This window comes from Rhodamnia argentea, chromosome 6 (genome assembly GCF_020921035.1).
Source record: "Rhodamnia argentea isolate NSW1041297 chromosome 6, ASM2092103v1, whole genome shotgun sequence".
Classification (NCBI taxonomy): Eukaryota; Viridiplantae; Streptophyta; class Magnoliopsida; order Myrtales; family Myrtaceae; genus Rhodamnia; species Rhodamnia argentea.
The window spans coordinates 31,378,702-31,404,467 of NC_063155.1; the positions used below are offsets into that span (position 1 = coordinate 31,378,702).

Below are 25,766 nucleotides of genomic sequence, written 5' to 3' on the forward strand. Positions count from 1 at the left end.
GATGCTTCGGATCTTGAATTGGAGATATGGACAGAAAGAGCACCATAGTTCTCCTACTAAAGAAGAAACCGATCAGGATGTAGTGACCTCCGAAACTCAAAGTCGGTACTCTCTTTCTTTGGTCGCTGAAAACTCGAAATTGGTACTCTTGACCTTGTGGAAGTGATGAATTACAAGTTTCATGCAATCTGGGCTTGAGCTTGATTCTCAGGAACCACCTCGTTCGTTTCCCAAAATGACCGTCCGACCGAATACATCGCGTTTGCTATGCCAAAGGTTGCCCCCTCGTATATCTATCGCGAGTAAAAGCGCCCTATCGTTCAGAGAAGTTTGTGTGTCCAAAGTGAATTGTCCATACGGCCAAGTCTCAACTTCTTTGAAACTAGCTTCTCCGATGCTGTCCCTTCAGGCATCCTCGGCTTTTCCCCTGTGCCGATGGCTTCAGATTTCCAGGAAACCGAATGTTCGCTAATCGTCGGGGACTCAATGTTGGCTACTATTTTGAATAGTGTGATCGCTGAAATTTCACATGTTGAAAGTCCTACACTCGCAAATTTCATTACAGGAAACGACTACATTTCAGAATCATCGATGAAATTTGAGCTTTATTTGTTTCATGAAAATTGAAAAATCGATCACTTGTACTTCTTATATAAAATATTTTCATCACTTAATTATTTTAAATGATACAAATGATCATTTTCAAAATTATTTTTTTAAATTATTTAATTTTCCGCCGAACAAACCCGCTGCCACAAAGATGCTTTCCTCTGCAAGGAGTATTTTCACTCCCTCGAAACCTCGGCCGGTGCCCACGACAATCGAACTAGTGGGCGTCGACAAAACCGGAATCGTTGGATGTACACGCCCAAAAAGACAACATTAAAGTGTCTTTTGGTCCTACTTTATTTAATTAGCAACTACATTTGCTAAATCCGTGTGCAGGCACCTTGACATCGTGCCTCTTTTCGCTCAGTTCGACTTAATGTTTTCATTTATTTACTCTCTACAATTCAAGTTTTCGCGTTGATCAAGAGAAGAGTAAATTCATGTGGTCATTTTCAGATTTGTTCGGATATTTCTAATCCGAACAAATTCGAGTTTAAGTATTAAAATTGCTTGCCCAATTCGTAACGAATTGCCCTAAAAAATAATTCCAACAAGATCCTTTTGAAATTAAGTTTTCGTCAGAATATGGGTGAGCATGACAGCATTTCGACTCTAAAAATTAACTTCTAATCAGAAGTTAATTTTTTTACTTCTAGAAAGAAGTAAATTTTTCGAAGTAGAAATATTCATCTACCCAAAGAACAAAAGTACAAACGTCCAAACATGGCAATCTTTTTTTTTTTTTTGTCATGTTTGAAAAAAAAAAAGATTTCTACGTTCAAACATGGCAATCTTTTAAATGGAAAAAAAAAACATGGCAATCTTTCGAACCAAAAAAATAAAAAAAACATGGCAGTCCAACATCCGTTTCCTTTTCCTTTTTCCAAAAAACAAACAATTAGAAAAATGATTGAAGAGTTAAAAAGCGTCCGCTATTTGGGGACCCACATGTAACAAATCCACTTTCCGCGATGGGTCGCGTTATCCTCATTCTCTCTCTCTCTCTTTCTTTCCGAAGTATCTCCACCTCCGCGTCAACCTTGCCTCCTACATCTATTCTAATCCCCTCCCCTCAAGACCCCAAAGCGCCGCCCTCCGCCTCCACGGCCGCTGCCGCCGCCGCCGCCAACCATGTATTCCCCCGCACTTCTTGACCTCGAGATCACGGTCATATCAGCTAAGCACCTGAAGAACGTCAACTGGCGCAGCGGCGACCTCAAGCCCTACGCCACCTTCTCCCTCGACCACGACCCTTACCTCCGCCTCTCCACCCGACCCGACGACTCTGGCTCCACCCGCCCCGTCTGGAACGAGATTCTCACGATTCCGCTCACCGCCGCGTCGCCGGCCGATGCGATACTCACCGTCGAGGTCTTCCACTCCAAGCCCTCCGAAACCCCCAAACCCTTGGTCGGCTCCTCGAGGTTCCCCCTCTCTCACCTGATCGACTCGGAAGGTGACGCCCCTAGGGTTTACGCGCTTGACCTCTATCGTCCTTCTGGTCGACCGCAGGGGAAACTCCGCATAAAGCTCGCCGTCCGAGAGCGGCCTCGTCCTCCGCCTCCCCGATATCACGACTTTGCCCCGGAGGATCGCGGTAATTACTTCACTCCACCTCCTTTTTCGCAATTCAATCACTCGGTTCCGTGTTCTGGCTATTCTTATGGCCATTATTATTATGCTCGTCCTCCACCGCCGCCACGGCCGCCACAAACCCCTCCAATGCGGCCTTTCTCTGACCACGCCTCGAATTATGGAGCTCCAAGTGTCCCTACAGCTCCAATTGATTTCTCCTCTTATGCTGTTGATCATAAGCTGAAGGTGCCCAGCGGTTACAGTTCCCCATATTGCCCATCCGCCCCAGTCGATTTTTCCTATCCTGTTCAAGAGCATCGGCCGATTCCTCCGCCTCGCTACACTGCATCTGCTCCTGGTGAGTCCTTGAGCAGTGAGCATTTGATTCCCACACCACGCTGGATCTTCGATCACAGGGCATCAGCTCCTGTCTATCCTGCACCGTCAAACAGTCGGAGCTCAGACAATCTTGTCCCAAATGAGCCTGCAGCACCATGCGATTCATCACGGCGTGAGCAGAGGCCATTGCCACGCTGTGAAGATGTTGGCAGTGTGTTGGGAAGGTTGAATTTGGAAGAAGGAAACGCCCGCGAGACTGATTATGCAGCGAGGAATGCTCCTGGCTATGGCCATTAACAAAGTGGTTGTTGAAGCACAATGATGCTTGGGGTTCTTGAACTCTACAAAAGAGGGTAAATGTGGCTAATAAGTTAAACTGATATGCAGATTCCCGTGATCTACTTTTGTATATGCAGTCATATTCTGTATGAAGTTGCCACCTGACTTTATTTGCATATTGTGTGGCTTGTTTTTCTCCTACATTATCCTACTTGAAGCGCCAAGGCACGATTAAAGTACGCATCTTTAATGACATACTCTATGCTATTGCTGTTTCATTTCTTGAGGATGATATTCTGTGATATGTGAAATGGTTAGGTGCAATTGCTTGTTTGGAGAAAGGTATGATTGTGGCATGCTCTTATGGATGCGCAGATTGATTGATGTGTTTGAGATTTCTGATGGTAATTTGGAGAGTTTTACAGTTTCAACTATAACAAACCTTGGGGTCACAAGGTTTATCCCCCTCCATAACGTGGGTTACCTCAGCCTTGGTTTTAATAGCTTGACACGGAACTGTCCCCTCTACATACATCATTGCACGACGACATGACTTAGTTATTCTTTGAAATTTCTAGTGCAGATTTTTGGCGCATCTGGAAAGTATTGAATAAGAGAGCCTTAGAAGGAGAGGACTCTCTTGTTTCTGTATTTTCTAAAAATTGCTTCGAACTTTACAGTTTTTGGTGAAGCAGAAAATTCTATGTGCATATATATACATTGATTAACATTGGAGACAGAATCTTGTAAAAGAACTCTGCGTTTGTCCTTGTGCTCATTTGTAAATGCTTGTAGAACCCTGCTGCCCTTAGCAAGTGTTTCTTGATATTTACCCATAAAAATTTAGGGTTTTTCTTAGGCTTAAAGATAGGAGCTTATGTTCTGTCAAATCCCTAACAACTGAAAGAAGGAACAGTAGATCCGATCCGAAGAGTTGGTCAAATTCTGTGTTGAAGATAGATTTGCCGGATTAGTAAGGCAGGGAAAAGTGAGTTGAACCGCGAGAAGAAGAAGAGGAAAAGGGGAGACCGCGGGGGGGGGTGTGGGTGCGGGGGGCGGGCTGGGGGCTGGTGGTGGTTGTTTTAGTGCTTCAGATTCATGGTGTTTAATTACGACCGAGGCTGCAAAAACCAGAGGGACCTCTGGAGAAAGATTCACATGCGATTTTTAATGACCTTCCTTGCTAATGATGGCCACTGTGATAGTATTTGGGGATGGTATGAAAGCTGAGGAATACTGCAAGAAAGAAAGGGACTTTCGGTCCATGCTGTTTAAAGTGTTTGGAGCAGGATATGCGTCCACTTTGCATGGACATGATATAGAAAGGTACAGGAATCCACACAAAAATTGAAGTGGACAATTCTGATCTCTCCTAGAGTAACAAAACAAGAAGATGTAGTCTAAAGAGGAACTGATACTTTTCTTTGACAATGAAACCGCCTTCTTATTTGTTTTATTCTTCTGTCTTGAAATCCGTGGCAGAGTAGACTCCTGCAATGTACTTTCTTACAGATCGAAGAAATACTAACTGAAGACAAGAAACGGTAATAACAAGGAGTTTGGTTATCGCGTTTCAATTAAATGAAGTTGACGATTCGATGGCTCGTCATTACACAATCAACCATTTCATATCTTTGGGTTGCCCTGTACATCAAACCAAGTAGAAGGCTGAAACAGCTCCTATGCTTAGTGATATGCTGCAAAGCTTCTATATATTAGAACGGACGGTATCTCGAGTTACTTTAGAAGAAAGATGGCCATACCCTTTCTGATTTTTCCCCATCCCAAGAGTCACCCTTGTGCGGCTATAGCTGGTTTTTTCTCTTCATCCAAGCTCCCGCAAGAGATCAAATGCAACTGCTATTAGGCTTTGTGCCTAAATCAGCACGTGCATCCACTATGCCTTGAGTTCAGATCACTTTCTTACGGTAACATACAAGTGTACCCCTAAGATCTTGGCTTAATAGACTCAGTCCAGTGCTGCCTAGCTCTATAAGCCTGAACTAATCAGCATGTGAAAAAAGAAGAAGGGAAGAAGAGGTGAGATTCCATGATTAACAAGCCTACAAGGAGTAACATTATTTTTACGCGAGCACTTAGGACGGTTGCTATGAAAAAAAATCAAAGAAGCCAAAGATATTGTTTCGGAGTTCAGTTGAGGTTAGTCAAATGGTTCGGCCCAATTCTGGAAATTTTGATTAGATGACCCGGCTTTCTCAATCCATCCCATACTGTAGAACAAAGTCTACAGACGTTTTTGGAGAATACTAGTGTCTTGTTTGGGCCTTTAACGCTTGGAAGTGGGCTACCCCGACTGCCCCCACCAACCCCCAATCCACACAACCCAACTCAACCAAGCGAAATGGCGCGGCGCCACCGAGAGTAAGATAGAGAGAGAGAGAGAGAGAGAGAGAATGTATTCACCGCAGCTGCCACTTGCTCGGACGCGCGGGTTTTCTCCCTCTGAATCGGAGAAATCCCAGGCCGATCGCCATCCCGTTGGCGGCAGCGGCGGGGGATTGGAAGCTTCTCTGGTCAGCGTAATGCAACGTCACCACCACCACTCGGTCGTCCTCCGAGACCGCACTGATAAAGCCCGGAAAGATGCAATCAGGAGCGCAGCGGCGGTGTCGGATCTGCTGGTGGAGGCGGTGAACGGAGGGGTGCAGGAGGCCTACGTCAACCAAAAGCGCATCGAGCTCGAGATTCGAGCTTTGGCCGCCACCGTCTCCCGCTTCATGAAGCAGACCGATCACTGGCTTGCCTCTACTCATGCTATTAACTCCGCCATCAAGGTCTTTTTTGTTTTTTTTTGTTGCCCTTGGCAAGTTCTTATTGCTTTACCAAACTAAGCCAAAGAACATGGGATGTCTTGATACGTAACTTATATTCGCGGGGCACAGGAAATTGGAGACTTCGAGAACTGGATGAAGATAATGGATTATGATTGCAAGAGCATCAATGCAGCCATCCGCAACATCCATCAAGCTTGATTTTCAGCACTCGCAAATGGAATCCATCCCATTCGAGTCGAAGCTACAGGATCATGGGCCTGTCTTCATCTATCCACTAATAAAGCCGGAACAAACCCTCTGCTTATGCATGGAGGAAGTTAAGAAAAGTTCTGTGATGTGCTGAAACCTCATATTGGACGCTCCATGGGAATGGTAAGTCGACATACTTGTGTCATGACAAGTGGCTCCCTCGTGGTGTCTTGTCGGATGTTATTCTTGAAGAGCTCTTTGCAATGTGCCGCTCTGTCTTCTATGCTAAAGTAGCTGAGATTATTCAAGACAGTGACTGGCATTTGGTTTGGTGTTAGATCGGATGATTTTGTAGCTACCCGAGCTGCTTTATGTGGCAATTTCACTCCTAACTTTGTTGTTGACATTGGAGTATTGTGCACTGTTCCTAAATGTCGCACTTTGCATTCTGCTACTGCTTGGAATCTTGTGAGAATGATTGGTAACAGAGTGGAATGGCATAGCTTGATTTGGTTCTTCCCGCTGCTGTCTCTTTACGGAAGATGGATTGAATCCCCCCGTCCTGTCCGGTTCTCAAGTCCCTGAAGTTTCTGTAGGGGAAAAATTCGGTGACATACCCCCGAGCCACGTTTTAATAGCATAATGACACCGAGCCCTCACTGCAGACCGAGCCCCCGAATTGGCTGCTTTATTTTTTGTACCAACAATTAAACACTGTTTGTACCTAAGTTTGCTACGATTTCCTGGATGTCTCTCTTGAATAGGCTTCAAACCCTGGATAGGATTAGTGCTTGGGCATCAACCTCGGCTACATCTCCTGTCTGCTTCTTACATATGCAGGCTGACGAAAACTAAGATCGTTGTCTTTGGCCTGCAGCTTCTCTTCCCACGTTTGGAATAAGATTTTCATTGCTTTCCGTGGACGATAGCTATGTAGTGGAAGCTAGCCTGGAATGGATTATTTAATATTTACTGTCTCTGGCAAGCGCTGCTCTTCTTGTTGATAGAGTGGTCAACCTGGTTTGTTTTGCTCTAAAAATACTACTTGAAGTAGGGGTGTGCAACCGGACCGGGTTTACCCGGAACCCGGATCGGCCCACCCGAAAAACAGGGTCGGGAATCGGTTCTTGCTCAAACCGGTCCGGGTTTCGGTTCCAATTTTTGGGAACCGGTTGAAACCGGTCCGGTTCTCGGTTCTAGGTGAAGACCCACCCGGACCAGTTTTAGAACCGGTTTTTAGTTACTTAAAAAAAAAAACCCTAACGTAGTGTCCAAATAACTATGATTTTGATTTTATGCTCGTGGTGTTTGAGTTTTTCTAGTGCTAGTTCATGCGCGCTTAATGTGGTGTCTTTTAGCATTTTATTTGGATCCCGCAATTTCAGTTTTTTTTTAATGGGTACAACGAAAATTGAAGTGTGATAGAAAGACTAGCACTATGTTAATTCGGCGTCCTAGAGGATCATTGTTGCTTTTGGTGGATTGCAAATTTTATTTTTTATATTAGGGTTTGTTGCTTTTAGTGAATCATACTATTATTTATTATTTTTTTTGGATTGTTGCTTTTGGTGTATATAATTTTTGTTGCTCATTTCATCAATGCTCATATTATTATGATAAAAAAAAAAAGGAAAATAGGTTCTCGGGTAGACCCCGAAATCGGACCGAAAAATAGGGTTGGTTCCAAAACAGGTTCCAAGACAAACAGGGTCGGTTCTCGGTTCCAAAAACCGGGAACCGGTTATAACATGGTCGGTTTCGGGGTCTAGGTCCGGACCCGGCCCACCCGGCCCATGCTCACCCCTAACTTGAAGGACGTGAGGGTCTCGAGTACAAAGCCTGCTCAACTTTGTGCTGACTATCAATAGGCAAGCAGCTTTACTAGTAAAGGAATTTAGGGGAGTGGAGACGTTAGTATCATAGGTGTGGGGTTCAACTCCCGCACTCTATAAAAAGGCAGAGCAAAAGTCGGATAGGAGAGAGTTAGAGATAGGGCGGACAAAAAAACTTTGTGTTAATTGAGATATTTAATTTCCTAGTTAATTTGATTTTTTATTTCATGCATTACCCTTGACACTTGTAGCATTGGTAGGGCTGGTTTGAATTGAGTTTGTACTCTATTTGGCTTATAGTCGGCTTGATTTGTGATGCAATGGATTCTGGCTTACCTATGAATAAAAGAAGGATTAAACCTCCTCTGCGCGAGAACAAGGAAGAATAGAGAAGTCCACCCGCTAAACTATCTATCACTAAACATTTTCATTGATTTGATGACATTGAATTGAGTGTGACTTGGTGGTGAGTGGATGAAAGTCGTTTTTGGTATACCATACTTCAATTAGGAAAACTAGGCTTTGGCGCGAAAATCCATAAGATCTAACCGCTCACGTGAATTTTATGAATCACGGTAATTTGGGCCTAAAAAATTAATTCGATTGGGATGATGCCCATGTCGAAGTTGTTGGATTGCGACCGAGTAAATAAAGAGCTTAGCTCGACCTTTTTTTTTCAAATAAGCTCTTATTTTCCCTAAGAAGAAAATTTCTCGAATTTGATTTATGAAAGGACTAAAATAAGCTGCTGCTTGAGCTTGGCTCTGATTTGTGGATTCAAGATATGAGTCTACTATGCTCGCATCGCATTGCATGTGATTCTTAGCTCTTATTCTCTTTTGAAAAATCTCTCTCCGAGTCCCACACACACCTAAAGACACCCAGAACTTCTGAACCGCGACCCCGACGTGGACGTCACAGAAGTAGACCAACCCTACCGTTCATTCTCTCGCCGCCCGCCACCTCTGTCCCTGCGCCCGTGTCTCTGCTTGTGACGAGCTCGCTCGCGCCTCACGGGGGAGCCAAGCTCATGTACCCCGCGAGCTGTGCAAGGTGGGCCTCGTGCTCATGAGGGCCACTGCCAGCCACGTGAGCTCCACAGCAGGCTGTGAGAGCTCTTCTATAGAGCTCGGTCATGGCGGCCATGGGAGTTTTTTTATCGGAGCTCAGCCACGGCATCCTCATGTCGGCCTTAATAACAACGAAAGCAAAAAAGACCAAAAAAAAGTTCAAAAAAATAAGAAAATTTCACGTTAGCGTTGGCAATGTCCCATAGAACAGCCAATGGACAGTCCGTATCCATGTCATTAATTTTCAGCCAAAATTGGCCGGATCAACTCAATTGACAAAATATGAATAAGTCTAAAACTCATTGTAGAACCTCCTTGAGAGAGAGTAGGAGACTCTCTCTCTCTCCCTCCATCTTCCCTCTCCCCTCCTCTCTTTCCTTTCCATGTCCTTGTCTATCTCCCAATCTCTTCATCTTTAAGAATCTTCAAGACTTTTTCGTTGATTTCATGTACGTCATTCGAGCGCTCCGCAAGTCTCTGAAGCTCCTCTCTCATTGCGTTCAACGGTGAGTTTATCCGAAAGTGTTTCGATTAACAGTAATTATTTTGTAGCTCCTCTCTCGATTTAGATTTAGATTTAAATCTGGGAGTTCTTCTATCCAGATCTATATCTAGATCTAGGGTTTACGAGGTGTTATTTGTGCTTTTTCAACATATTAGTGTTATTGTTATCTCTGTATAGTGATGGTGCTAGGAATGCTGAACTTGAGCGCGCACCGCCTTTTGGCAAAACCGTTATTATAGATGAAAATTTCGGCGTGTGTTTATCATCGATGATGATCCGAGTTTCGATGATCGATCGTCCGAATGTGCTATGATGTTATGATAAATCTGTTCTTGTAGAAGGATGAAGTTGCTACAACTACTACCAAGTTGATCTATTTTTTAGATTTGCACTTGATTGTAACGCTTTATAATTGGCTGTCTTGATGCCATGTACGCTTCTTTTAAGTGAAATGAAAATTTCCTTATGACAAAAAAAAAATTATGATTGAATTAGCACAATTGCAATAGATTTAGGATTTCTTGGTAATTTTTCTAGTGAGATGGAACAACAATAGCTAATCCTTATCTGTATGAAAATTTGAAAGGTCAAGCATGTTGTTGTTAGGGAATCGAAATAAAATAACTTAAAATCCCTATATAAAACGAACTTCTCTTACCTTATCTATAATTGGACGCAACTTTTAACCGTTAGGCTTGTAAACAAAATCCAAAAAACCCTCATCGAGAATTAATCCTCCTCCTTCTTCACATGATGTCTGTTCTGACGAAAGCAACAATGCAATGATTTGGCTAAGACGGATCCCAACCAATACAAAACGTCAGAAAAAAATCAGTCATCACAGGTCCACATGGTCAAGAAAGTTCTAATTCTTTATATTTCTCCCCAAAAGGAAAAACCGCTGGGATCACTTGCTGTTCTTCTCCGTCTCATGCACGTCTTAGGTTCTCTCCCTCATATCTAATGCCATTTTCCCATTGCCGGTAACCCGCCTCTAACCACCTCTCTTTCTCTCTCTAGATTGTACTTCAAGACTTGCCAAGAAGAGACATTGGCCTTAATTTAATTGGGTATGTGGGACAAGAAAGTCTTCAACTTTAGGTAATTAGCTGTGTACTGTTGTTGGCCCTTTAATTAAGAGGGTCAGGTTCAAGCCAAGTTAGCACTGGCATACCCACATCTTTACTCATGCATCAGCTGCTTAGACAGATGATTATATATCTAATCCCCGTGTCTTAAGAAAGCAACAGAAGCAACATCTTAACAAATATGAAAATGATCGCTGCATGTGAGCAGCAACATCCCAGAAAGATAAAGGAGGAGGAGGAGGAGGAGGAAGAAGACGAAGAAGAAACAAGAGCAGTTTGAAAGTGGAGTTAAATGGTAAGATTCCGCTATCGCTTTTGGGTGAGCAATGAGCATAGTTAAAAGAAACTTAGATTCGACTAACAAGTAATAAGAAAGAGGGTTAGGTGATTTCCAAGTGACACTGACGTCCGACCATATTTATCGCATTAGCAATGTGCTAAACATGTCCAAACGTTTTCCTATCTCTCTCTCTCTCTCTCTCTCTCTCTCTCTATATATATATATATATATATATAAATGTGTGTGTGTGTGTAATCACGCATAAAAGTCCTAGAACTCATAATTTACTGTGACATGTCAATTGCCAACAACATTAGGCGGATAAATTACATAGCTTCATGAACCGATATGAAGTCCAAGCTAGAGAATTGTGTGTGTTCTCAAAGCTAAGTTTTCTCGAATTGACTTCTCAGTTCTAGTAGTAATAAGCAGATGCCACGTAACTGCAAAGATTAGAGGCGAACTAATGGTACGAAAAAAAAAATTCACTATTTATGAGTTGATACACCAAAATCACACTCTATCATCTTAATTAAAAGCAAATTAAATGGCCCTAATTTGACGTTGTACGCTAGCAACTACTCAGGCGACTATACGAACGGCTCAATCAAACCCCGTAGAGATTTTCAGGGAAGCTTTCTTGTATTCACTCCTTTCACTTGGTTCCCATCAACCCCTATGACTTCAAGATTTTTCCTAACCACTCCTACATCTTCCTCACGCATATCCCAACTATATATTCACAACAACTCTCATCATCTTCTCTCTCAGCTCGTGACCCTCGGTCCGCAACACACCATGGAAATGTCACTCCTCTTCAACTTGTCCGCTCTTACTTGTGCCTACCTCATTTGGTTCTATCTCTTGGCCAGGAAACTCACTGGCCCGAAGGCGTGGCCGGTTGTGGGCAGCCTGCCGGGCCTCTTCGTTAACCGGAGGAGGCTCCACGACTGGATCGCCAGCCACCTCCGGGCCACCGGCGGCGCCGCCACCTACCAGACGTGCACCATTGCTCTCCCTTTCTTGGCCCGCAAGCAAGGGTTCTACACCGTCACGTGCCACCCCAAGAACATCGAGCATGTGCTCCGAACGCGGTTCGACAACTACCCTAAGGGCCCCACGTGGCAGACTGCCTTCCACGACCTGCTCGGCCAGGGAATATTCAACAGCGATGGAGAGACGTGGCTCCTGCAGCGCAAGACGGCGGCCCTCGAGTTCACCACCCGGACGCTGAGGCAGGCCATGGACCGATGGGTGAACCGGACCATCAGGACCCGGTTCTGGAAGATCCTCGACAAGGCCGCGAGTGAGCGCATCTCTGTCGACCTGCAAGACCTCTTGCTTCGTCTGACGTTCGACAACATCTGCGGGCTCACGTTCGGTAAAGACCCGGAGACTCTCTCGCCAGGGTTACCAGAAAACCCTTTCGCTACAGCTTTCGACAAGGCCACTGAAGCGACCCTTCAGCGGCTCCTATATCCCGGCTTTCTATGGAGGCTCAAGAAGGTATTCGGTGTCGGAGCCGAGCAGAGGCTAAAGAAGAGTCTCAAAGTCGTCGAGGACTACATGAACGACGCCATCAATACGCGCAAAGCGACTCCTTCTGACGACCTCCTCTCGCGCTTCCTGAAAAAGCGGGACGTTGATGGCAACCTCTTCCAGAGCTCTGTCCTCCAGCGGATCGCGTTGAACTTCGTCCTCGCCGGGCGCGACACGTCGTCTGTTGCGCTGAGCTGGTTTTTCTGGCTAGTCATGAACAACCCGCGAGTTGAGAGCAAGATCGTGCATGAGATAGTAAGGGTCCTCAAGGACACCCGCGGCGATGATCGCAGCAAGTGGCTGGACTCGCCATTGGTGTTCGACGAGGCCGACAGGCTGGTCTATCTCAAGGCGGCGCTTGCCGAGACGCTGCGGTTATACCCCTCGGTGCCGGAGGACTTCAAGTACGTGGTCGCGAACGACGTCCTGCCCGATGGGACCCACGTGCCAGCTGGATCGACGGTTACATACTCGATATACTCCGTGGGGAGGATGAAGTCGATATGGGGCGAGGATTGCATGGAATTCAGGCCGGAGCGGTGGCTTTCAGAGAGCGAGGGCCGGTTTGAGACGCCAAAAGACAGCTACAAGTTCGTGGCCTTCAACGCCGGGCCGAGGACTTGTTTGGGGAAGGACTTGGCGTATCTTCAGATGAAGTCCGTGGCCTCGGCGGTGCTCCTGCGCTACCGGCTGTTGCTGGTGCCCGGTCACCACGTGGAGCAGAAGATGTCGCTCACTCTATTCATGAAGAACGGGCTTCGCGTCTATCTGCATCCGCGGGATCTTGCTGAGGCTGCATGGTGAAAATAAGTTAGGAAGATCGAGGAAGTGTGTGCATTGGTCTTAAAGATTAGTGTGCATGGGGACGTTGGCGCATGTAATCACTTATGTTCTTGCCATGAGGTTGTATTTGTCTTACCTGAAAAAAAAAACAGTGAAATATATTTATAAAAAAACATTTATTTGTTACGCTTTAGGTACTCAGAATGGTCTAGCTTCTAGATGAGTAATTGATAAATTTGGGTGCAACCCTTTGAAAATGCCTGTCTTCACGCAAATCCGGGGTCCTAATTCACGACGAGATGAGTCTGTTCTTTTGAATAGCACCCGTTTAATGGGACAGAGATACCATCCAACGGGAAAAAAAAACATAGTAAATTTGTGGTTTCATAGGGCAGTAAGATTGCTGAATTTTGATTTCGAATTCAAGGTGGATACCTAATGGCGCCTGCAGTTTTCAGCCAATTCATCAAGCTCGAAAAGGCAAGGGTGTAATTTTGATGAAAGTGAGTAAATTATACGGAAAAGTTGGTATTTGAAATTTGACAAACTAAATGTAATCGGAAACTTAATTGGAGAAAAGTCATGACTGACGCAAACTAAGGTTGATAGTGTAATGTGTATGAAGTTTGTAACTTTAACACGTGGGGCTTAAGTAGGCAAAAGTTGGTAATCTATTAAAACGGTTAGCAATTAGCAACGGTCAAACAAATGTTGATAATTTAATATAAGAGTTGATAACTTTTTTTTTTGGCTAAAAATAAGAGTGAATGACTTATTAATGAGTTAGTGGACAAACCATTTATCCATTGCTTTTTGGTTACAGCGGTAAACTTAGTGATTTATCTGAATATACAGATTGATATGGCATTTAATGTGGCTAATAGGCGAGGAAGTGTATAATAAACACATAGGGAAGACGAAATGATATTATTCATAACGATAAAAAAGAAAAATACGATGATGTTCTTGAGCTTGTCCTAAGCCCGGTCACAGTAATTTTATGATTTATAGACCAATAACATGTCTTGTGCTTTGAGATCTTTTGTTTAATTCGTTACTATTTGGATCAATATTCAATTGTGTACCACATTGTCATTTATCCTTAATTCCCAAACCCTCTCTGAATTCCCCATTTTTGGATTTTTCTTGTTTTGGTAAGCTAGTCCCAATCCATTCAGTTGTCCTAAAAAGGAAATTCCTAGTATTAAATTAGTGGACCGCCAGTGCCAGCCACTAGCAATCCTGCGACTATCATAAAATGCGACAAACTGACTATGGATAAAGAGATCTCCGATGGATGTAGATGGTTTTTGTATCATTTATGCATGTTCTTCGATGTTTTATGGTCCACGAAATTTCTATCGCTTGATGCAAAAGGCGAAATTTAATTTATTCTGAAATTTGCCGGATATAGGAAATAAAATGGCCACATGGATCTTTTCATCAGTATTGCAACCATGCGTTTTTCATTTCCTTTAGAAGTTTTTATTTTTATTATTGTATGTCGATACGAACGTACTTGAATTGTGCTCATCGAAAGAAGAATAATTTAGTAACATTGTAGATATGAATGCATTTAAATTCCATAACAATCAGTGTGTAATTCTTCGAATCTCACTTAATTCGGGTGCTATTCATCGCCAATATCAATTTAGACTGTTAGGCAATGACCATATTAATATTATGCACTACACATTGAGATCTGAAGAACTTGAACTAGTTTTGTTTCAACGCGACAAAGTATTGGCTAGAAAATCAAGTAAGATTGAACCCACCAAAATCAAATGACATCAAATTGCTATAGACTGATGTTAAATGATGTTGGCACCTCAAATTTTTGTCATCAAATCAGGTGACCATTCTTGTAAAAATTTTAAAATATAAAGATTTTGAAAAGGACGAAAGATTTTATGAGATCACATCCTATTGTTGTAATAGTTTAAATTTTATATGAAAGTGTGATTTAATATTTAATTACTCTAATTGGGTCAACTGGACGTTCTATGGATATTCTCTCTCATCTAACAACCTTGGCGAAGCGCTCGGAGGCAGAAAAACAGAATCAGTTTTGGCTCTCGGGTAAAGCGGGGATACAGAAGATCCTGGGGATATTTATTCTCAATTGAGCGAAAGTTCATAGCTCGCATCTCAGCGTCATCGCCTAGAGCCACCGTGGCTCCTCCTTTTTACGCTCCTCAGCCGCCACATCCGCCAACAATGACGGCCGACCTCCTTCAGCTGACACTTCTGGAACATACGCGCCTGGATCTTCTCATTATTCGGAGCTAGAAATCCTGCTCTGTCCAGGTAAAGTTCAGCGACCTTTCGCCTATGATATGCTCTGTTTTCAGAAAAATGGAACCGAATGTGATAGACTGTCGATTAGGCTTAAATCGACTCGGTTCAGATTCGTGCCTGGGATCGTAAATATCCTGGATTGACGTTGTGTGCATCACATATTCAATCTGAGTGTTTCGTGCCTTGTTTCCTTCTTTTAGTTGTTGCCCATCACATGTTCGACAAATGCCCCTCAGAGTAAAAAAAAATAGTTTCCGCTTTGGTCTCATCTGATTGTGATTCGTGCGAAATAGATCAAGTGATCAGATATTAAACATGAACTTGATACATGGTGGGATTTGATGAATGCTTTGCTGAGTTTGTGTTCTCCGTGTTTTATGTATAACACCTTGGGTGATATCCTGCTTGTGGCGGTAATCGGAGAGGAAAATGAGCAAGAGTTATCGGCGTGCATATTAGTCAAATCTCCGGTAATGTACTTCGGTGCTTGAACTTTTGCATTATGTATATGTTCGTGTTATTGAGATTTCGGTGCTGGAACAATGGAGGTAGCGTTTTGATCACCGGAGATTATGGCCGGGATGGTCCGGCATAGTAGACGATTAGAGGTGATGGTTAGTGATTTCGGTGATAGAGTTTCGTGACGTTCTCGGTGATGAAGTCTCGGCAACGACACTAGCGGTGGAGAGAGCAAGCCGGAAAAAAATGAATAAAAAATTATAAAAGAAAAGCAATAAAAAAATTAAAAAAAAAACAATGAAAAAAGGGAATAAGGAAATAAAAATTAATCACGAAACAAAAAAGAAAGAATAAACGATAATAAAAAAAAAAACATTGCCTGGACACTTAGTGCGATGCAATATCTGTTACACATACACAATAAATCAAGTAGAGTGCTTCAGGGCTGGTCAAATAAGACGAGATGGAAAATATGCAATCGACGTATAGTGTACGTCCAGGAATCGAAATCTTTGCACAGTCAAATAGACGTTATCCGGGACCATCGTCAAATTGCAAATTCTTTGAAGGCGTAAAGTCAAAAGATTTGTGCAATTAGATTTTGCCTATAAATTGCATAAGTTATTATTCATCAACGAAATTCTACTTGTAAAAGCGTACTCTTCTTCCTTTGAGGCTTCCTCTAACTCTCACATGCTCTTGCAAAAATTTAATATCTAGGCTTCTCGATGCTGTTTTAAACGCTATTTTACAAATTATTTTGTTTATTTGGACTTGTTTCTTCATCGCACTTCTTACATTAACCAAATTATGCAATGTGTTGTATTATTTATCGTGTGTATGAATATTGTTGAGAAACCCCTTTGCCTTCCCATTTTCCATAAGAATACACAAATATATCAAATTCTCTGTGAATTGATATTCTATACATATTCGATTTAAAAAAAAAAAGATAATCTATACATAAAGCAGAAAAATTAATCCTCCCTATCTAAATCCTAATAATAGACTAAAAAATTCGAACACTTTAACCGTGCCTTGTTTTTTTTTATAATGGGTCATCTTCGCAAACTCCTCATTTTGTCTTTTTAGATGTCAATGTTGTCCTACTTCCCAACATTCCTTCCCACCTTATCAACCAATAATGGCAAACCAGTGCACTCTATAACCACGAGTAAATCAAAAATTTTAGATGAAGACTCTTTGTAAAGTTTAGTTAGGAGTCATTCCGAAAAATGTGTATGCAACAAGCATGGCGCATGAACGGCAATGCAAGACATGTTTATGGCAGATGGGCGGCGCAAGGAAATTTTATCGTGATTATTTTTTGTCCCAATTGCATGGTGGGGTCGGGCCCAAATGGGTAATACTAAACAATCCCAACTACTTTATCAAAAACTTCTTTTTCAGAGAGATAGAATTTCTTGAGAAATTTTCGTCGGTTTTTCCTTTGAAAATTTATTATCGTGATTCTTTTTTGTCCTCATCTACATTAGCAAACATTACTCATTCGTATTGTGTATTATAATTACTCTAAATACCCTAACGAAGGCTTCCATTTTTACCAAATACCCGCTACTTATAAAATTATTTCCTCACTGCTCCATCATATCACGGTTGACCATAATTTTTTTTTTTAATCTCTATTTTCCTCGTTGTAGATTTCAACTCGGTGTATTTACCAAAAAAATGCCCCATCTTCTTCGCCGTCTGCCCCTGCATTTTCGGCATCATTGTACAAAAGACCACCCATGCAACGCTTGCAATCGTCGTGAACAAGAAGAAGGCACGTCAATGGCGATTGTCTTATACAACGATAAGAACATCATTAATAACGCTTCACTTATCACTTGAATCAAGGCAACGCCGATTGCATAACCCGACGCACGCAGCCTCAGTGGGAATATTTCTGAGCTGTACACCACATGATCGGCCTCATCCCGACGGAGTAGAAAGCCATGTAGAATAATAATGACGCGATGCATGTGAGCTGTGGTTGTGGTCAACAATAGTGAGGCATATTTCGAAAGAGGCGAGATCATGGAAATGTACCTCACCATCATCAACCATAGCCACACGAAACTCATTGGGTGATGGTCATGTGCATCACCTCATTGTTCTCCCATGTAGCCTTCTTCTCCACCGGGATGGTGTATGACTCAGAGATCTTCTCATGGAGGTTACGTACGTAGGGGTGTGTAATCGGCGTTACGAAAGTACTGAGTGATTAGTGGAGTATTATCGATCATGTTCTTATCGACTTATGAGGCAGTCACCATAAATGGGGCCTCCTTCTTGTTTGTGGCAATCACGAGCTTCGCGTGGGAGTTCTTCTGCACGATGATGTCAGAGACACACCGGCGAATGCTGGAGGGGATGAGGTAAGTTTTTCGGTAAATATACCAAGGGCAAGTCTACGGCAAGGGAAATGGAGATGCAAATGGACAATGGGGTCGACGACTACTTGACGTAGACAGCCGCCAGGGCAATTGGGGAATGATCATAAGGTAGGGGTACGTGGTAAAAGTTCGTTGACTTTGCTAAAGTATTTATCAGTGACAATATTTTTTTGGGCTTGGCTACCTTAACAGTGTTGTAATTAAATTTTCTCGCCGTCTGATATCAGCCAAGACTTTTAATGGAGGAAGCCGGGACATTGCTTTGGCTGGTTTCATTGTTTTTCCCTTTACGAAGTTTCCTTTTTTCTCTTGGATTAACTTAGGATTAGAGGATTTATATAGGCGCTAAGAACGCCAATTTTTTTTAGAGAAATCATATGTATCGTAAGTTACCACGATACCGATAATCAAAAGTAAACAAATATAGGAAAATTATTTCATGGCCACACGATTATTTTACAAAATGAACGGTGCGATTTTGTATTATTTTTTTTTCCAACGAATTGGTTGGGTTTTCACTTTCCACTATATTAAAAAGAAACAAGATGAGATTTAATCTTTTTGTTTTATTTTGAAAAACATCAAAAGTGATAATATTTGAACAACAAGAAATATATATTTTTAAAATAGTATTTTCGACAAAAAAAAATGATGGATATTGTTCCTAAATAAAAGAAATTTAAGAATTTGAAAAAAATGGAATGTAAATGTCTAGTATACTTGTTGAACTTCCGTTAGTTTCTTTTTATGAAGGTATCATACATTTGTTTTTTTGTCGAAAAGGCATCATACATTCGGAGGGACATGAAGTCCCCCAAAGATTTTGAAAATGCTAAAAAAAAAAAGAAAGCCTCAATAAAGGATTGAAAAGAAAAGGTTTCGGTCAAACGATAGTCAAAACTGTAGAGGATTTTAAAAGCAATAGTCTTCAATCGTACTCGCGCGAAACGAAGCCGCGCTCGTTCCTTCCCGCTAAAAACAAACCGCGCTATATCATCTCCCATTTCTGTCCTCCCCCAAATTCGACAAACCCTACCCGATTCGCCATTTGATTCTTCCTTCTTCTCTTTTACTCCTCGGCGGCAGCAGCTTTTCCGCCCGACGGTGACACTCTCGCCCCCTTTCGCTCTCAATTCTCATACACAATGCCTTCCATCGCCAAACGATGTGCCTCTCCGATCTCTCCCGCCCACAAAGATCTCCCGCAGACTCTCGTTGGATCCGACGGCGATTCCACTCCTCAGAAGCGGAAGCTCAGATCTGGAACGCCGGCAGCTCTTCGCGAGAGCGGAGTCGCCTATCCAGGGAAGAGAGTGTCGCCTCGTCGATGCCTGAATCAGAGCCCAAATACTCCTCCAAAGGTGAGCTCAAGCTTCTCTTTTATACTTCTGTAGTTATGCCGTTGTTGAAGTCAACTTTTCGCCGTTGGTTCGTTGCTACAACTGAATGGATACTGATTTGCTGATGGCGAGATCATTTTCTTAAATTCTGTACTCATCAAATTGAATGTGCGTTTATTGCAACCACTAGGAAGTGAAAAAGTGATTCAGATAGTGGATTGGTTATGGCGAATTTAAACTGTCGTTTAAGGATAATCACGTTGTTATGCCATTATGTAAGATTCCATTGATTAATATCAGCCATAACTTTGTTCTATTTCTGGGTTTACACTGTACTGGGGTACTGAGGTTAAGTCATGCAATTTTGGTGCACGCCTGACTACGAAGTTGGAAACACCATTGGTTTTGCTAATCTAAAATTATCTGCAGAGAATTGAGTCAGCAGTTGGTGATAAGCCCATGAAACCGAAGAAATCACCAGTCAAGAAATTGCCTGATAGTCTTGTCTCTGATAGCAAATGGAATCCAAGAGGCAAGTAGAACATATCAAGATACATTGAACACCATAGCAGCACAGACCTTAATTGCAACGATGGAAATTAATGTTTCTATAATGTGACGATAGATGCTCAGCAGATGAGCGCAGCAAAGGAAGCGCTTCACGTGTCGACGCTGCCACCATTTGTCTCTTGCCGAGAAAATGAACAAAAGATGATTGTGGATTTTTGCAAGGGATGCATCAAGCAGGAGAAACCCGGCAGCTTATACATCTGTGGATGCCCTGGGACAGGAAAGTCCTTATCCATGGAAAAAGTGAAGGGGCTCTTACTGCATTGGACACAGGAGGTTACCTTGCCGTTCTTTACTGCTTGATGATGCTGTGGCCATATTAATTATTTCTTTCTGTGTATAGGATCCCAAGAAGCACCATCGATCATTTTAGATGAAAAGATTCAACAAATTTTGGAACAGCTGCATTTCCACAAGTTAAACACCTTCACTAAGGAGTTAGGACATGCCTCATATATGATGAAATTGTGTCATTGCTTCTCACAGGACCTCAATGTTATTCGTGCACATTTTTCCTCGATGGTTTGATCACATAGTATTTACCTTTATTGAATATCAGCACATAGAAACTCAGGTCTCCAAACTAAATTATAGGAGTTTTTTGCTCGTCTTCAAAATTGGCAAGTCAATTTTTTTTTTTAAGCATGTTTGCTAGGAGTGAATCAAGAACCAGAAGTGACAATCATTTCTGATTTCCTCTAATATGTCTCAAGTTTTGATCCGTTTGTGATCTCTCTTTACAATTTTTCTTTTAATGTATCCAGGCTGGTCTTCAGCAGCCAGAAGTTTTAACTTTAAATTGCACTTCTCTATCCAGCACATCTGAGATCTTCAGCAAGGTGCTTATATTGGAAGCATGTATATTTGCATGTTAGAACTTCAACGTCCTTATCTGCCATGTTTGCTGACAGATAATATCCAAGTACCAATCACCAAAAATGACAAATGATCGTACCTCAGCTTTGCAACTGCTTCAGAAATTATATTCAGAGAAGCAACAATCCACGAAGATGATGTAAGGAGCAATTTCATTGACTATCACACCATGAGGCAATATTGGCCCAAAGTCATGTAGATCCTGATAGAGTTCGACATGTTACAAGACGATGCTAATTCTTTTAAGTTGCTCACATTTATGGCAGTAGGAGCATATGAGTCTATGCTTCTACTGAACTCATTTTTCCTCTTGCAGGCTAATTATTGCAGATGAATTGGATTATTTGATCACAAAAGACCGTGCTGTGCTTCATGATCTTTTCATGCTCACCACTTTCCCATTCTCTAAATGTATATTAGTAGGTACTTATCATTGCTCGCTATATCTGGTTGTACTATATCTTTTACTTTTCTTAATGGTTTTACAAAGCAATATGCTACACGCAATTTGATGCAAGTTTTGCCGTATTCCTTCTTGCAGGAATAGCAAATGCCATAGACTTGGCAGATCGTTTTCTACCGAGGCTTCAAGCCTTAAATTGTGAGCCATCTTTTCTTGATTTGATAAGATACAAATGTTTTGTCTTGATAATTTTATTTTTTACTTTTTGCTTAATCTGAACTTTGGGGCTCCCGCACTTCCATTTTCTTTAAATTTGAAACACTTGAAGCTATCGCAACCTATAAATATTGACACCCATATTCACGTATAATTCCTTCAAAAAAATTTCAAATTCAGATGATGTTTTCGATTTCAAGGGGAAGCACAAAAAATACGTTTCGATTTTGCTGAATCTTAAACAAACAAGCCCTTGGCGTTTCTCTGATCTTAATATAGTGCTTACTCCTATCTTTGTACTTTCGTTCCTGTTAGGCAAGCCTATCATTGTAACTTTTCGGGCTTACTCCCCAGAGCAGATCATCAGGATTCTTCAACAGAGACTCAAGGTAATTACATGCTTTTCCCTAGTAGAATCTTTCTTGTGTTCTCAGTGCCATGCAACATCTGACCACTAAACCCTGGATATGTTGCCTTTTTGAAATCGAGTATTTGGGTATTTGACCTTCAATGTCATGATGCCTAATCTACCTCTACGTGTCATTTAACGAGTGCGTCTTCTTTTTTCCATTTTTCCTTCGATTGAAGATCTGGTGGCTGTGCATATGGCACATTTTACTTATCACCTTGGAACTTAATGGTCAAGTTCACACAAAATTTTCTTACGGGAGATAAATTTTTGAGGAATTCTTTTTAAGGACTTTAATGAGAAGACTTTGCTGAAATCACAGTAATTAAGAGCCATTGATGTTTATTTAGGGCTGTTTATTTGACAGGTGCTCCCTTATCCTGTCTTTCAACCACATGCCCTGGAACTCTGTGCCAGAGTGAGTCCATTAGTAATTTTTTTCCTCCTGAGTTTGAAACTTCTGCATCATGTCCGCTCTTTCTTTAATTATTGGTAATTATGCATACTAAGTGAAAGAGATGTAACAGAAAGTTGCAGCCGCATCTGGAGACATGAGGAAAGCTCTTTGTATTTGCAGGTTCGTAACTTAACACAAGACAAGTTCACTCGTAGCCTATAGTAGATTGTTAGATTTGCAAGCATTCATGCCATGATTTCTTCCTGTTACTGTATTTTTAAAGAACATAAGCATTTATATTATGATAAAAAATGCAGAAATTGATAGCCTTTGCGAGCTCTATATCTCAGAAACAAAAGCCTCCATACCATTGTCATCACTGTAGGAATTACTACTATTTAAAGAGGATTTTTTTCCTTGTTTTGGCAAATTGACTTCTCAGTCTGTTAGCTTCTCCACAACGCCGGTGAAGGAACTTACCAGTTATTGCAATCGATTATATGATTTCTGTTATAAGTTTTCCTCCATTGCCATGAGCAGTAACTGAAGTTAGGTATTGATGCAGGGCTGCTATTGATATGCTAGAGGCGGAGCTTCAAGAGTCAACAAGAAGCCTATATTTGTCAATGCATAATGAGGACAAGGGTCAGCAAGCAGTCACAGCGCCTGGATGCTCAAAACTGCAAGAAATAGATGCTGTGAGTGTCTGCTGTAGCGACTTTGCATTCCTCTTCCAAGCTGTGACCTCTCTAATTTGCTCCAGTCATACATACCTGTAAAAGTGAAGGCTTTTGACATCTGTCAATTGATGACAAGTGTTTGAGGAAGAGATTTGCCTTCTGCATATCTGAATTAGGATTATGTTCATCAAAAGTAACATTCTCTCGTCGGCCACTCAGACGCATTAAAACCCGCTGGGGTTGTCCTACAAATAACTCATTCATAAAATTGTTGTAATGATAATAGATCATAAACTGTAAGAACATCGAGCAGATAAACTTTAGAAGAAAAATCATGTATATGTGGAACTGGAAAGCATGCCGCATTTAGTTTATAAAGAGCAGTGGTTTTAATTTGTCTTTATTTTTTCTGTCTAGGAGTGGGGATGTACCAGTATCAGATTAACTTTTATAATTGTTGCTATGTCATTTTATCATCTTAAGCTTTTTCAGGTTGAAAACTATGTTGTCTAAAATTGCTAAAGAATATTTTTGTCCATCCCCTTTTTAGCCGTTTCTGAGTTCTAAAACTTTTGACAGGTCAGGGTAGATCACATGGTTCTTGCATTATCCAGAACATTCAGATCGCCAGTGGTGGATACCATTCAGAGTCTTCCACAACATCAACAGGTATGTTTAAGCAAATTCCGAGTGCCATCAAATTACGTCATATGTCTAGCAGGTTGAATGTACAGTTTCATGTATTCTTGATGTTTTCTTGATGTTTTCAGTGATTAGCCATTTATAGGCATGGCTTTTCATTTCTTCCTGACTGGTCCTTAGCTGGCCATGCTATTAAAACTTTTGTTACTTGCTTGACAACCGGGCTGCAGATTATACTTTGCTCTGCTGTGAAACTTTTCCGTGGTCGGCAGAAGGATACAATAGTCGGAGAGGTGCGTCTTATTTTGAACTTCTGACTGCAGAAGTATTTTGCAGTTGCTATTGCTAGCTAACTTGGTATAGAAATACAGTTATACAAAAGTTACCTGGATGTCTGTAAGTCAACACACATACCTGCGACTGGATTTCTGGAGTTTTCTGGTATGTGCAGAGTCCTTAGTGATCAGGTAGTATACCGTCCCAAATGCACAATTTTTCTTTTGTCCTTACCTCGGAGATTGGTCTTTGAAATCAAATACTATCTGCTTAATTGATGGCCATCACTGAAATTGCAGGGTCTTCTCAAACTAGGTCAATCTCGAGAAGATAAATTGCGAAGAATAGCATTAAAAGTTGATGAAGCAGATATTGCATTTGCATTGCAGGTATTACAACAAGATGCTTTCCTCATCATCTACCTATAGCTTCTTCCATTATGATATCTCCAGTCCAACTTTCATATTTTACTATGTTCTGAACAGGGAGTTCGTTTCTTCCGAAATTGTCTTCAGTAGTGCTGCAAACGAAGGCCACAAACTCATCGCTCTTCACTTATCTGGTCACTCGGATTTCAAGGTTAGAATCAGCTCTTCAGGTTGCGTTATAAGAAGAAGAAATTGCGACTAGTCGAGTTATTCATAGTGATCTTAACATAGTGTCAATGATTTGAATTTGTGTGGACAAGTCAAGACTCCCTCCGTCCTGTCCTCTTCTATTCAAAGATGGAGTAGCTCTAACATTCTTCTTTGCATTCAAATTTGTTGTCAGGTGTCTTCTCTCTCCCCTTTGAGATCATTGTTACTAGTGTTTCCTCCATCAAGAAGCTCAGTGGAAAAGCATCAAGGGGAGCTTGAACAGATCGTGTACAGAAGTTATCTCAGACGTACAGGATCGAAGAACCCAAATCGTACCAGATAAAATCAATCAAAAATTTGAGTATAGGTCTAATGAAAGTTTAAATTTTGTCTGCGAGCTATTAGATGAATAAATTTTAAGAGAAATAAAAAAGATTTACTGCACTAAGTAAATAGCTTAGCTGAACAAAGTATTTCCGTGGGGATAAAGAGAACAACTTCCTGAAGGATTTTATGGGAAGCAAGATGAATGCAAAAAAGGATATTATGGCAAGGAAAATTTTATGTCTCTCGAAAGATATACCTTATATTTGGCAACCTCTTGACGCACTTCTTTCAAGTCACCCTTTGTGAAGATCAGCCCCACATTTCCCCGATTCATTCAGAGTTTCCTGTGTAAAGCACCTTTGCAATGTGAAGCAAGCCTCTATTTCTTTGCAAAAATTAAGCAACAGTGCTAGCATGAATACAGCAGCCCCATGGGTCGATGGACCTGTGTGTTTCTCAAAATTTAAAAGACCGGCATTTTTTGGGTTCTTCTCTATTCATCGGTTCCATTTAAGGCAATAAAAAATGAACGTGAGATGTAACGTGTATAGAGTACGAAATCATTTGAGAAACACTTCTTTCGATAAACCAATTCTAAAGATGGCAATAACCTGTTCGGGACTTTCTTTGCAAACAACCATTGGAACCTTACAAACCATGTAGGTATTCTATCTCAATCAATTTTGATGAGGATCCAATCGATGCTTCCCTCCTCTTATTGTGATCGTAAGGATTTGCTAATTTGGGACAGCAATAACAATGGTTCCTTCACAATTAAAGAAGCATATGAATTAATTGCACGAACACAACAAATGCCGGCTAATCAACTCTAGAGTTTTCAACCAAAAAAAAAAAAAAATACTCTGGACTTTAGTGTGGAAATTAGCTGAGTCACAAAGAATCAAAAGCTTCTTGTGGTTGGTCTCTTACCAGTGTTTACTTACTAATGATGAAAAATTTGACATAAACTCACAATGGATTCTTGATGTGCAATATGCCCACACTCGCCGGAG

The 25,766-nt window shown here is 41.6% G+C and overlaps 4 protein-coding genes across 4 annotated transcripts; all 4 read left to right on the forward strand.

The window, feature by feature from the left end:
• Positions 1–1,604: 1,604 nt before the first annotated feature.
• On the forward strand, positions 1,605–3,076 carry LOC115746022. The gene is made up of 2 exons (XM_048281156.1): positions 1,605–2,206; positions 2,369–3,076. Exons 1-2 carry the CDS (start codon positions 1,741–1,743, stop codon positions 2,818–2,820), a joined length of 918 nt encoding a protein of 305 aa, XP_048137113.1. The 5' UTR covers positions 1,605–1,740; the 3' UTR covers positions 2,821–3,076.
• A 2,077-nt stretch (positions 3,077–5,153) lies between these two features.
• LOC115746009 (biogenesis of lysosome-related organelles complex 1 subunit 1-like) lies at positions 5,154–6,322 on the forward strand. Its single transcript, XM_030681692.2, has 2 exons — positions 5,154–5,597; positions 5,706–6,322. Exons 1-2 carry the CDS (start codon positions 5,217–5,219, stop codon positions 5,793–5,795), a joined length of 471 nt encoding a protein of 156 aa, XP_030537552.1. The 5' UTR covers positions 5,154–5,216; the 3' UTR covers positions 5,796–6,322.
• Positions 6,323–11,338: 5,016 nt separating this feature from the next.
• LOC115746068 (cytochrome P450 86A1-like) lies at positions 11,339–13,069 on the forward strand. The gene has a single exon (XM_030681790.2). It carries the CDS (start codon positions 11,360–11,362, stop codon positions 12,902–12,904), a length of 1,545 nt encoding a protein of 514 aa, XP_030537650.1. The 5' UTR covers positions 11,339–11,359; the 3' UTR covers positions 12,905–13,069.
• Positions 13,070–18,932: 5,863 nt separating this feature from the next.
• Positions 18,933–24,957, forward strand: LOC115746070 (cell division control protein 6 homolog B-like). The gene is made up of 17 exons (XM_030681793.2): positions 18,933–19,400; positions 19,809–19,911; positions 20,005–20,225; positions 20,714–20,788; positions 20,861–20,964; positions 21,142–21,248; positions 21,367–21,426; positions 21,760–21,833; positions 22,221–22,271; positions 22,381–22,430; positions 22,816–22,948; positions 23,510–23,599; positions 23,803–23,865; positions 23,944–24,039; positions 24,148–24,237; positions 24,334–24,427; positions 24,620–24,957. The coding sequence occupies exons 1-16, from the start codon at positions 19,185–19,187 to the stop codon at positions 24,364–24,366; spliced, it is 1,566 nt and encodes a 521-aa protein (XP_030537653.1). The 5' UTR covers positions 18,933–19,184; the 3' UTR covers positions 24,367–24,427; positions 24,620–24,957.
• The last annotated feature ends 809 nt before the right edge of the window (positions 24,958–25,766 follow it).

What these genes read in the sequence shown, in the direction of transcription:
- LOC115746022 (XM_048281156.1), top strand. Translation starts at nt 1,741, where the DNA reads ATGTATTCCCCCGCACTTCTTGACCTCGAGATCACGGTCATATCAGCT. An exon ending in CTTTGCCCCGGAGGATCGCG is followed by an intron (nt 2,207 to 2,368) that starts GTAATTACTTCA and finishes CGAATTATGGAG; the next exon opens with CTCCAAGTGTCCCTACAGCT.
- LOC115746068 (XM_030681790.2), top strand. Translation starts at nt 11,360, where the DNA reads ATGGAAATGTCACTCCTCTTCAACTTGTCCGCTCTTACTTGTGCCTAC.
- LOC115746070 (XM_030681793.2), top strand. Translation starts at nt 19,185, where the DNA reads ATGCCTTCCATCGCCAAACGATGTGCCTCTCCGATCTCTCCCGCCCAC. An exon ending in TAGCAAATGGAATCCAAGAG is followed by an intron (nt 19,912 to 20,004) that starts GCAAGTAGAACA and finishes ATGTGACGATAG; the next exon opens with ATGCTCAGCAGATGAGCGCA. An exon ending in AACTGCAAGAAATAGATGCT is followed by an intron (nt 22,949 to 23,509) that starts GTGAGTGTCTGC and finishes AACTTTTGACAG; the next exon opens with GTCAGGGTAGATCACATGGT.
- LOC115746009 (XM_030681692.2), top strand. Translation starts at nt 5,217, where the DNA reads ATGTATTCACCGCAGCTGCCACTTGCTCGGACGCGCGGGTTTTCTCCC. An exon ending in CTATTAACTCCGCCATCAAG is followed by an intron (nt 5,598 to 5,705) that starts GTCTTTTTTGTT and finishes CGCGGGGCACAG; the next exon opens with GAAATTGGAGACTTCGAGAA.